Source organism: Cyprinus carpio, chromosome B14 (assembly GCF_018340385.1).
Source record: "Cyprinus carpio isolate SPL01 chromosome B14, ASM1834038v1, whole genome shotgun sequence".
Classification (NCBI taxonomy): domain Eukaryota; kingdom Metazoa; phylum Chordata; class Actinopteri; order Cypriniformes; family Cyprinidae; genus Cyprinus; species Cyprinus carpio.
The window spans coordinates 3,091,857-3,105,575 of record NC_056610.1 but is presented as its reverse complement, the minus strand read 5'-3'; the positions used below and the strand labels follow the sequence as shown (position 1 = coordinate 3,105,575).

The following is a 13,719-nucleotide window of genomic DNA, read 5'->3' as shown; positions in this document are numbered from 1 at the left end:
TATATGCATATTTCAATAATTTCATGAGACATTAACATGTTTGCAATTCAGTGATGCCTGTTATTGGACACATGATGTGCAAGTAAACCGATAAAATATCTAATATTTTTTTTGTCAGGGTTTTGTTCACATTAAAATTATTTTATTTTGATTATTATTTATACAATCCATATTTATTATTTATAATTGATTTATTTACATTTATAAATTATTTATTTACACCATACACCTCAGGACAGAAATGTTGCCAAAAAAAAAAAAAAAAAAAAAAAAAAAAAAAAAAAAAAAAAAACATTTGTTATATTGGTAAAATGCTGTAAAATTACGTCCACAAAAATGTTCCTAAAAAAATTATGCGAATGAACCCAGCACACATTTCATTCTCATATGTGTTAAACTCACAGCATTTGCAGAGATGGAGCTTGTGAGATCCGGCATTCACTGTGAACCAGGGTTATTATCATTAACTAAAACTAATAAATAAATAAATAAATAAATACAGTAAATAAACAAAATAATAATAAACATTTCATTACTTTAAATAAAATAAACTAACTGGAATTAAATAAAATATAAAACAATTATTTTATTTCAGCATTGTTAAGTCTCATTTTTGTTTCATTGACATACTAAAATAACAAAAATGGATAAATACCATCTAGTCAGATTTAAAGAAAACAAACAACAAAAAAAACAATAACAAACAAAATTACTAAAACTTTACTAAATGCTAAAAATATACTTTATAAAAATAATCTTTACTAGATACTGAAATAAAACTGCTGTGAATCGAGCCACTCTGAAAACACACTATTATCAGCTGCACGCGTGTAAATGAACACAATGCTGCTCTTCACTGTGAAACACACAGTGCAATGGACTATACTTTGCTAATGAAATTGAAGGCTTTGATTTGATAATCACAATTTCATCAGATTTTCTTTTGCTTTTTTAATTGTATTTTGATTGTGTAGCTCTATTTCTTTATTTTAGTGTTACATTTGAATTAAGTAATTATTAGCTTTTCATCAACTCATGAACGCCCTGCAGTTCCCTCATGAACCCTTGTTTGGGAAACTCTGCACTAGGCAAACACGCCAAGTCAGTCACACATCCTAGTGTGTGCTCTTTGGCAGGGCAGAGCAGGCTAATTCCATTTTACCACTCAGACAAACAGCTCACAGAGGCCCGGAATGCAGGGCATGAGAATATAAGGTATCCACTCCTTCCCTCCCCTCAGACGACAAAGAAAAAAAACAAAGCTATAAATGGTCGCTCATCACACAATCCAAATGGATGCTTTCACAAATGTAAGGAGATGTTCAAAACTTCATGATGTCAGGCTGGCAATCCACTGGGATCAAATCTGATTTCAAGCACCAGATGATGAATTACTTATAGCGCAAGTCGCTGATATGAAATTGCTTCGGTTTAAACTGTGGTTTGAGGTTGCAGTACAGGTCGAGGTACAGATTAGGGTAAGCGGTGAAAAAATGAAGAAGTGGGAAAAAGCACAAGAACAGCTTGATATCAAAACTGTATTGCTAGGGAAAAGTATTAACAGTGTGTGCTGCAGGGACTAGTGCCTTATATCTCTATGGCTAATATTTAACGTTGGCGGCCTCCAGCTGCCTGATAAAAACTGAGACGAGCCTCTCCGATCACACTTCTGTGTCTTATCTGTACTCAGGGCACTAACCCCACTTCAGATAGGCAGTCAGCACCTGCAATAGCTCACTTTTGTGATTAACTTTATATTATTCGTTAACTAGGAGCCCCATGTTTGCACTACAACATCAGATGCAGGTCAAGGGCGATTTATAAAGAGAGACCTAATCCATATTGTGGTAATACCCATGTGATAAAGCAGAGTTTGAAATGATTTGATACAAAGATATTGTTGAACATAAGTGAACAAAAACTTTATTATTATTATTAGTGGTGCATCATTATTATTGTTGCTCACACTTGATCAGAGTTCAACTAATCAATCAATCAATCAAGTATATTGATCACATGTATTTACACTACTTTTCAAAAGTAGGTCAGTAAGATTTTTTATTTTTTTTTTGCAAGAAATGTATACTTTTATTTAGCAAGGATATATTAAACTGATCAAAAGTGAAAAACATTTATAATATTACAAGATTTCTATTTATGTCCATTTGAACTTTCTATTCATCAGAAAATCTGGAAAAAAACTAACAAGCAAAAAAAATGTTTCTGCAAAAATATTAATCAGCACTTAATTAGCACTGTTTGCAACATAACACGACATAATAATAAGAAATGATTCCTGAGCAACAAATCAACATATTAGAATGACTTCTGAAGAATCATGTGACACTGAATATTCAGGTTTGTCAAAGCAATTAATTGCATTTAAAATATATTCAACTAGAAAACCGTTATTTTAAATGGCAATATTTTGCAATATTACTGTTTTTTATTGTATTTTTGATCAAATAAATGCAGCCCAGTTGAGCTTAAGAGACTTCTTTTAAAACACTTGTAAAGTTTTTAAATGGTGGTGTAAATTGTATATTACAATTAGTCATTTAGTCACTTTAGTATATTAAAGTGTAAAAATTGTGTAAAAACATATTACATTTACAACAGGTCAACCATTATTTGGAAATAGTCATAAGGACCATTGCTTTACTTTATAATCACATTTCCAGAAAAATGGAAAAATACACTATATATCTCTATATGCCAAAATGTTAAGAAAATTGTTATATAAAGAAAATAATAATAATAATACTGAAGACCCAAATCCCTTCAAAATCAAACCCCAACTTCCACTATCAGTATCTTCTCCTTCCAATGAAAGACCGGTATTCCTGCCCTCTGCCGGAGTCCCTCCTGCCTCGCACATTCCACACCGTGTCTCAGCCATGACTAACTTCATTTGTTCTGTGCAGGTCTCCATCAGAAAGTGTTTCATCTACACGCTCTGTGGGCACCTGACCAGGGCAAGAAGGCACACAAGACACCTCGTGTAAAGTTGACCCGTGAAAAAGAAAAAATGAATTGCATCCAATGTAGACTGAGTGTTTCATGAGCACGGCCCTCCATTTGTTTGGAGAGGTGGTGAGATGCATAAGAGGAAGGGGGTTGTAGGACATTCCTCTCAAAGCTCTTGCACTCAGTCGACGGCAGCTGGGAGTGAACCAGTGCTGGGATGATGCTCAGGCCATGTGCTACATGTGTTCTTAATGTGCACTATAAAATCTCTTCATAGAGGGTCTTTGTATCATTTTTAGATTTTTAAATAAAAAAGGAAAGCAATTCAAGCGTTGTTTTTGGTTCAAGGCTTATGGCGTGCTATTTGCATAATGGGGTCCACATGAAGTACCTGTATAAAATTACAAACGTAGCACTTCTGTAGTTTCCTGTTCCAATCTCCCCCAACCCCCGTCAGCCTGTCCTTGTAAAGTGCTTTAGCCCTGTATTCATTGTGGCGCCACAGGAGAAGAATACCCTGACCCGAAAAGCAAGGCCAGATCCGACAAAGTGTCCATTGACTGAAGGGGAACCTCACGTGGCCGGCAATCCTGCAATATTGTCTCAAATGAATCCGTCGTCATGGCACTTGTACCTGTCAGTGGACATCGAATTTTGCCCTCGCGGGCTGCTGATCTGTCATCTGCCTCGCGGTCATTTTCCTTTCCATCGCCGTCACGTGAGAGTCCTTCACTAGCGGTTCCGTCCCATGAACAACCTTAGTCTCCGTTTCCGCTCCAGCTCAAAATAAAATTATCAGGCCCATGGGAGCCGGCTGTGAATCAGCTATCCTGCCAAATATTTTTAGAAACAGGGCCTCTATATGGAACACAGCTCTACCGTCTGAAACACATACTATGTCTGTTAAAAGAGCATTAAAAGTGTCTTAAAGGGAGAGTTCAATCAAAATGAAAGTGCTGTAATCATTTACTAAACCTCACCCTCATTTCTTCCGTGAAGCAAAAACGGAGAGATTTTGAATAATGTAATGGTTGTGCTCTTTTTTAAGCAATTACAATGAAGATTGAAGCTTTCAAGCTTAAAAAAGGATGCAAAACACCATGATAGTAACAACTAATGTACTACATAATGTTCAATTGAAGTCAAACAATAACTTTTAAACAAAATATTCAGCCATAATCTAGTGAGTCAGTGAGCTGAACCCAAGAACCTCAGTGGATAAATCCATAATTCAGGCTTCGTAAACCGGGTCAAAAGATATGACCTTAAAGGAATGATTTTTGTTTCTTGAACAACATAAAGATATCATTTTTGTGTGAATTATTCCTTCAACAGGACATGCCAGTGACATGTAACATCCTAAAGCAACACGGTATGAGGCAGAGTTTATCTGGACCTCCAATATACAATGGATTTGAGGCTGGAAAATGACACCCACACCTGTTACAAAAGAGCCCCTTAAATCCCCATATAGGTAATTTTATCAGGCCTGATCCTTGAAGTGGCTGAGAGACATATAACAGCCAGCAGCAGATGAAGACTTCCACAGGTGCAAGCAAAACCTCTCTAAACAATACACTTGACACTACAGGCTGTTTTTCCCCCTCTGTATTGACCAGTATTTTAAATGCATTTGAAATATTTAATGCTATAAATTGGTAAGCTGTTCCGAAAATCTCTTCGACTCAAACAAATGCAGATTTGACCAGTGCAATGCCCAAGCACTGAAACCACTCCCACAACTCTCACACACTTCACACATTCCAACTGCTGTGTGGATTTCAACCTAACAGCTGGCTGTGCTTTTCACTCTAAATAACACACACACACACACACACACACACACACACACACACACACACACACACACACACACACACACACACACAAAAACCTGCAAAAGATTCAGCTGGGACAACCACGACATAAAATAACAATTAATAAATAAAACACATTTAAACATATTAGGAATTTAATAAAGAAAAAAATAGAAACAACACTCAAGTAGCAACTTTGTCTTAGATGTTTCTCCAAGAATTTAAAAAAAGATTTAAAAAAAAAATGTTAGATTTTATATTTTTATATTTTATAAGATAAATTTGTTTATTTACAGCTAAATACAGCTTGTATTCTAAAAAATAAAATAAAAAATAGTTATGGAAAAAAGAAAAAAAAGGAAACTATTACCAAAATGATAAAAAAGTGAAAATAAAATAAAATAAATTTGGGCAGAACAAATGTCACATGTTCTGTCTGACCATGGTGAAGAAATCTTGCGTTTCACCAGTCTCTTAATGTCAATCAACTCTGCGGCTGTTGTTTAGGCACAGAAAACCTTTCACCTTGTACAGGGGATGCCAGCAGGGGAGGCATGTCGTGATGTTCAAGAGACAAAGGTGTAGCTTGGTATTATGAGGGTCAGAGGGTTACATTCCTAATTGCATTGAAAACAAACTGCAAGGGCAAGAAGAAAAAAAAAACTGGACTGCAAACCTCCGGAGTCATGAAAGTAGAACATCCAAATACAACAGATCCAAAAAGTTTTTGGACATCTACATAACACTTACAAAATGTATAAATGTTGCTGCATTAGGTTTGGAAAAGCATTAGTTTGAAAGAAAGAACACAAATAATTGTACGTTTGTTGACGGACATTTTGAAGTATGCAAAAAGGGTAAAAAAAAAAAAAAAAAGCAGCACCTTAGACGCTCATAAAACAATATGTCATGCAATTCCGCACAAAACAACTTTAAAAGTTGGCAGATGCCAACATCTTTGACATGTCCAAGCCTTTGCACCTCAGGATTGTACAGCGGTATGCGGTGGGCAGTGACAGCAGATTTCTTGACGTGGCTGATATCTAGGGCAGGTCAAACCCAACAGAGGCAGTATGGTTAAGTGCCCTTCCTTACCTAAACAAACAAAAAAATAGTTTTCGGGACGCTGACACGTTTGCGTGCCAGAGGACATCTTGACTGCTAGAGATGCCTTCCATCAATCATGCGCATTGCTTTTTTTTGTGGGAGGCTGGCGTGGATTCTGCTGCACGGGGAGCATCAGAGCCCTTTCTGACATATGACATATACACAGCTGCTGGTGAAGCACAGGCCCCAACACAAACTGACATGCCAAATCCCAAAGAAAACAAGGGGAGCTGTCTCCAGTCTGAGAATTGCTTTTCAACATCTCATTTGTAATGCAACCAAAAGAACAGCTGGGGATATGGGGGCGGGAGCCGTCCCAGGCAGAAGAGCGCCAAGCCAACAAGTCCAAATCGCAAAACGGGAAGTGTTTGGAAAAGTGACGCACAGGCAGACAAAACAGGAGAAATGTTATTGTAAGACCTCTGGTGTGGGGGTCAGGCATGCGACCCAACCTGGTCCTCTATACTGACCTTTGACCTTTTCTGCTGAGCACTGGCCAAACACAGACCACCAGCCCACAACAATGAGCTATTCAGCCTATGCTATGACCAGGAAGTGCGGGTGAGCATGTGAAACGTGTAGGACTGAATCCCAGCAGCTATCAGCGGACTGTTTAACAAACTTCCCATTTGACTTAGATTTATTGCTTTGGGACACAGCGTTGGTAAATTTGCTATTGTAATGGGAATTTAAGAGCTGGCATATGCGTGACATCTGTAATCTGCTTTCCAATTCCAGTCTGGGACAGCCAACATACTGGGCACCATGGCTGGAAATTAACAGGGGCTTGGGGAGAAAATGGGACCATAATGAATAAAAATTTAAAAATTCTAAATTCCACTCCACAACTGAAGTCTATTATGGCTGTCGTGATTAATGTAAAATAAAAAATGAATGAATGAGTGTCAATTATGGCATTACTTTTAGATCTGCCTGCACTGCATTAGATTTCTTTTTACACTTTTTTTACACAGTTTCTGATGAGCTTATAAATGCAATGCCCAATCAGAGGCATTTCGATTAGTCACTGCTGAAAACAGCACGGTGTGTGGCTCACTTACGTTCAATCAACACTAATAATCATTATTACTTAATCATTTAATTCAAGAGCAGTAATCAACAATTTGTCATAATACTGCAGGCCTTCCCTATAATGAGTTCCAGTCTTTATTATTATTATTATTATTATAGTTTATGCAGTTGTTAATACATATCACCTTTGAGATGAATTAAACAGTCTGTGTAAATAAACATTAATGCCATTTCAGATGCAGCTTCTGTCCCACCTTTGCAGTGTAAAGATGACTTCTGATATTGATCAAACAGTCTATACAGTATTCTGATTGTAATTGTAAAATTCTGAAGTAATTGGTTAAATTCAAGTATTTGACATAAAAGCCAACAAGGATACGTTTAATAAGGTAATTTAAAATATAAAATAAATAAAAGCCCCTTACAGGAAAAGTAATTTACTGAACTTGCTGGGCACAACTGTTTGGTGGACGCATGCTCCTATAGTCACACATTTAGCTAAATGTTTGTACAACCCCCAATTCAAATTGGGCTGTTTTTTCTCTTTTCACACTCCCATCATTACGAGCACCTCCCCCATCGAGTAACAAGATCCCGCACCAGCATCCAGGCACCGTGAGGTGCCAAGGCCAGAGAAGAAACTCCCCAACCTGCACTGCTGGATCTGTGAACTTCAATTAGACACTGCAAGATACACCATATGCTACACACCCCATGATCAGAGAGCTTTTGGTCTCTTTTTATGACCTAACCAAAATCACATTAGCCAGACTGACATAGATCAATATTTTTAGATTCACCATTTTTAGATGACTGACATCAGTTGCTAGCCATCCCAGGTGAACAAAAATGTTTTTGCATTCAAAATCTACAGTACTGACAATTGGTCATTTTCATTTAAAATATTTTCAGTGATTTTTTTTTCTAAGTAAATAGTTTGAAAAATAAACAATTGAAATCTAGCATTTGCTTATGTCTCATTGATAAAACCATAAAAATGCACATACACTAATATTCATTATTTGATAAATAGAAAGTTCAAAAGAACAACATTTATTTTAAAATAGACGTCTTTTGTAACTTTAAAAATATCTTTCCTCTCTTTTCAATCAAGTTAATGCATCCTTGCTGAATAAAAGTGTATACATTTAAATGTACACAAATACTTTATGCAACATACTAACTAACCAAAATAATCAATCAATATACTCTTTTATTTATAAAGAATTAAATAATAGTGAACCGAAAAGAGCAAAACCAACACCTATATCAAATAAATCTGATTTTTTTATGATCTGTTAGCCTACACTTAAGCATCAGACACGGAGGTTTGTATCTTGGTAAACCATTTTCCGCCTCATTACAGAAGAATGTCCCTCACAGTCTATCGCAAATGGGAGTAGGTGACACAAAAATGGCCACTATGTAAACACCATTTGACTTCAGAATAAGTATTTTATTGGGCCCACTTAACAACCGTTCCTTGAGCCTTTCTCAATGGAAATGAGATTTATAGACTTATTTACTCACACAGGCTATCTTCATGGTAAACCAAGCATCCAACCGTCTAATTGGTACTAGTGACTGTGTTTCTAAGGTTTAGACCATGAACAACACATAACCCATGCTACACAGGTAGAGGAAGTTTGAGGGTAAAGGAAAACTGATAATAATCAACCCTTCCACTGTTTTGAGACACATTTAAGTGGGATGAATGGAGTTACCAAGTGTAACACTGTGTTTCTTAAACACAGTAAATTAATTTCCTGGACGTCTTCTGGTCATGAGGTGGAAAAAGGAAAAGGTAAAAAAAAAAGAAAGAAAAAGGAGAAGAGGAAGAGGAAAAGGAAGAGAAAAGTGAAGGGGGTGTGAGAGGTGAGAAAAATCACTGTTAAGTTTACGACTCCAGGGCTTTTTTCCCAGAGATGCAGATTTAATGTCCGTCAGATTGGAGTTCATAAGAGTGTTTACTTTGCAAGCAGACCATCTGACTGTTTGCTCCATTGAGATTTCGGATCCACACATCTCCACGGGTATATCGACATATACGGCAAGGGTGGTCTACATCAGTGTAAACAAATCAGCGCGTGCCTACAAACACTTCAGCCCATCTTCAGAGCTCAGCCCCCCTTCCAAGACCCCATATGTTTCCAAAAGACTCCCTTAAACTCTTCTCCTATGAAAATACCCCCCACACAAGCCCAATACTTGAGTAAAAACGTGAACAGCAATTTCTGCATTACTGATAAAGAACCGCAAACAAATGTATTTTTGTTTAATGAAGTTATTCCTGTCAGAGGACATAATTCATGTTGATATCATCTGAGAAATAAAAAATGCGAAACTATAACTAACAAGGCTTGAGGGTCTTAATTACAGCCTCTCAGTGTCTTACACACAATTTAAGGTTTTTCCCGTGGACAAATTGTTGAAATTCCACATGGGATTGTTAAACTCTGCTTTCTGGAATGGCTGGTGAACAGGCCAAAAGCGATTCAGATGGGATTGGATGCATATTGCATTTACAAACATTCAAAATCGCCAGCTGGAACGAGTGGACAGTGGATGGAATCAGATGTTAAGTCTTCTACTTTGAGATGCCTAGACCCGTAAACATCGCAAAGGCTGCATGAGTGTAATATTTCTTTGGCAGCGCTGCACAAACTGCACTTCCGTTAACAACAGAAAATGTTTGTCATCTGACGTGAAGCACTCCTCTCACCTCAAGGACAAAGGAACCTTACTCCACGGGTCCTGCACTAACTATCTTTCCCAAATGACTTGAGTGCTGTTGTAATCTTAAATAAAAGTGCAAAATGCTACAGATTAAAATTAAAACTGACTTACTTTTTTTAATGAATTTTCTTGCATATACTGCCCATCAGTGCACATTATTCCAAAGAAAAAAAGTGTCTTCCATTTTTATCTGAATGCAATTACTTGTTTAGCCGTAAAACATTTTTTTTTTTTTTATGCTGATGTTATGAATCCCTCATGAATCCGTCAAAATGATATTTGTTAATCTTTGAAACACAAATCAAGGTATTTTAATGGAATCTGAGAGATTACTGTGCCTCCATTTTCCCAAAACTTTCAAGATTCCAAAAGTGCATTCATCTTGCCCTATGAATCGATATGTCTTCTAAAGAGAAACAAGCACTTTATATAATGAATAGATTTAATTAAGGCTTTTCCATCAAATATGGTCACAGGCAGATCAACCCATAAGAATAAACCTCACTGGTCCTCACTTGACAAGAAAGCATGTCTTAACTTCTATTTACCATATTTGATGGTCTTTATGTACATGCATTGATCAATGTTTATATGTGAATAAAGCCTAAATTAAATCTTTGAATGGAGGGACAGAAATATCAAAGATTTGAATAAGAAATGTCTTCTTTTGTGTTATGAGGATGGACAAAAGTCTTATAGGATTGGAATGCCATAACAGTAATTGATGACAGAATTTTCCATTTTCCATTCCATTTTCGGATTAACTAATTTGGATTAACTAATTCCCTTGAGGACAATTTATAATAATACATTTTTCCCTTTTTTTTTTTAAATATAATTTGTGACAGAGAAAGTAGTAAAAAATAATGAGACCACAATACATGAACACAACTACACAGGAGTCTTTCTAGCAGTGCCATTTTAATTTGCCTAATCACACATCTGCATACTGAGGTCATCTTCACCCTAGATATAAAAGCAGAGGTACATTTTGGGAGAACTGAGATCTTTGAACATTCAAACTGCCAGTTAATTGCGTTTCATCAAATCGTTCTGTTCTGAAATGCTGCAGGACTATCACTTGAGCAATCTTTAATGGACAGATCCGTTTTGTGTTCTGTCAGGTGCCAAACAAGTCTGTAACAAGCGCAACATATCAAACATACCCGCAGCTTCACGTTTCAGATACGATCAAGGCGGCAAATTGTCTGCGTTTCCTTACAAACACAAATCTTCCGAGATGGGAAGGCACACCTTCGCTATTGCACAGCAAACAAACATAATTGGCTAATCTAATCGCATTGCTTTCTGCATTTCTGTTTACTTTTGGCTAAGCGTCTCCATGAAGGCCAGGGCTATGTGACCTTATTTCTTCATTTTAGATATTGTATCCGTAGCTTGTTCCATATAGATATTGTATCCGTAGATATTGTATCTTGTAGCTTGAATGTCAGGTTGTTGGGTGTTGCTCACGGGTTGTATGTTAACGGAAGTGGGTGACTCCATCACGCTTCACATGCAGCCCTGATGGAGTGGAGTCAGTGAGCTGTACTATCTGCCCATCAGCGGCCCCGGCCCCCATTCAGCCCATTATGAATGGAAATGATGGTTCGTTTCAGTCCAAAAGGAAGACCAGAGAATGGCTAATGCGAAAGGAGTGCATTCAACAAACAATGCCAGCGACAGAACCCGAAAGTCTCAAGCTCTCAATCTGGACCTGAACTCAATAGACAGGTTAAAAGAATCCTTCAAAGTCCAGGATGATTGAATTTCAACTCGGCAGATGCAAGAGATGGACTAAATTGAGATGTTTTCAGGCCTTCAATTAATATAATACATTTTAAATAAAGTTTAGCCTGTCAGTTGAATATAACATGTTATTCATGTCTTACACAAGCTTTTTTAATAACAACTGAACTTTGACCATGATTACTTTTCTATGCACCAAACCAAACATAATGCAATAGATACATAAAGTCACATTAAGACAGAAAAACTTTCAAATGAAAGCAGCTTAATTTTGTGAATGTTGCACAAACAAGATAAACAATTCTTTCCAATTTTCAAGTTTTAACGTGAGTATTTAAAAAATGTAGTAAAGCAAAAAATTGTTTAAAATTTTTTTGTTTTTTTGTGGGTATTTAAAAAATGTAGTATATTTTTTTGAATTTTTTAGTTTTAAAGTGGGTATTTGTATAATGTTTTGGTACCTGACAGATTTGTTAGCTAATGAGCTTAAATTTAGTTAAACGTTTTAATGAAAATCTTGAGCATACAGACAAGCACACATGACAGGCATGTGACTGTAACTAGAACACAACTATATTATGTTCATAAAATCAACATATAGTGACACAATTACTTTTAAACTATGTAGTATTAATGAAGATTATTAAAATATCAAAACATTATTAAAGCATAAGAATTTTAACAGCAGTTCACCCTCTTCCAAGTTTTAAAACAGCTTAATTTTTTTAGGGTAAATATATTTGTACTCACCTCTACCACAGTCTGTCATAAAAATAATGTCAAAGATCAAGAAAACTATCCAAAAAAGTTCCATGATGTCCCTACTGAGGTTCTCCGGTTCTTCAATCTATGAAAGAAATAAAGCTGTTAGTGAGAACAAGGATTGGTGAATTATTCTGAAACACCAGTGCTATGTCAAAACATTTATGAACTTCTGCCGCACTTTTGTAAATGTGTGTAGAATTTAATTACGTTTCTTACACCACTTAAGTTGTCTTATATATATAAAAAAACATTCTCTCAGTTAAATCACAACACAGCACAACCTGCAACATGGAGATATTTTATTTTGTGCAGTAAAAAGTACATGTGCACAAAAATCTGTTCCAAGTGGGTAAAGGGTACTTTTTAAACCATTAAACATGCAATAAAATATTCGAAGTCAAACATGCAAGACTTACCAACAGCTGAAAACGTTCATAAATCTGTTCCTTGCGACTGATAGATGAAATATCATGCTTACATCCTCCTAAAACACTCCAGACAATTCATGCCTATATTAAAAACTGGGCGCTACATCAGAAATCCTCATGCTCGCAACACTGGATCCAGCGAATTCAAACTGTTTAATTATCACGCACAACTGTATTCCTGAACGCTCTTACGTCATGTATTTTCGCGCGACACTTTTTAATACACGCGCTGATCGCTCGCTGTAAACTTCTGTATATATGACAGTCACCGCGCACTTATCGCCAAAGCAGGTCAAATACCATTCGATTTATCTCCATAGATTCTTCAGAAAACAAAACACAACCGACAAATTATTTACAGCACCTAAATTTGTACCAAAACGGTGTTTTAAATACCGTTAGCTAAATATTTCACCGTCCAGACACACGCAACACACACACACTCACTCAAGAGTTGTAGACAGTCCAGCCCTACGGCCAACTTTAGACCAATCACATCGAGCCTATTCACTCTTGCTGTTTAACTCTTTCACAATAATAATAACATAGAAAACGTTTTATTATTTAAAATTATTACTAATAGGCTAATAGTATTATCATTATTAATAATAGTCTTTATCAAATAAAAACAGTGAAGAAGTAAAATCTCGATTCCAGTTGTAAAACATCACCGTTTTTCCACGTACTAAATCCAGTAGTAGCCTACCGTTCACTGAAAACTGACCTGGACAAATGCCATTTGAACAACGGTCTGACATTCCAAAAGACCTATAAAAATAATAACACATTTAATCACAATAGTGAGCACAAGACTCTGAGTGGCCTATGCGATAGTATCAACTAAAGTCAGCAAACAATACTGAAAGTGTCTTAATTTGGGAATCCCTCAGTAAATACAGGCTGAGACTGCTGGATTAACATCTCACATCTGACGATAGTCCTTATTTAGTATGATGATGCACATGGTAATAGGTAATTTTGGAAGTGATGTTTTCAAATGTATCGTTATACTCTGTTCTGCCAATCCTGAGCATACTAATAAGCACATGCCATGCATTTTCATTTAGTATTTATATATAGGCTATGTATAGGATGCAGCCTATAAGATGTTTACATAT

At 36.3% G+C, this 13,719-nt stretch overlaps 1 protein-coding gene across 1 annotated transcript in view; it reads right to left on the bottom strand.

The window, feature by feature from the left end:
* The window catches only part of fgfrl1a (fibroblast growth factor receptor like 1a), a 51,522-nt gene extending 38,466 nt beyond the window's left edge, over positions 1-13,056 (bottom strand). The window contains exons 1-2 of the mRNA XM_042737746.1: positions 12,590-13,056; positions 12,159-12,255 (exon numbers count right to left, since the gene is read on the bottom strand). Of these exons, the coding sequence (XP_042593680.1) occupies positions 12,159-12,222 (64 nt within the window). The 5' untranslated portion in view covers positions 12,223-12,255; positions 12,590-13,056. The remainder of the gene's footprint in view (positions 1-12,158; positions 12,256-12,589) is intronic.
* Between the last annotated feature and the right edge of the window lie 663 nt (positions 13,057-13,719).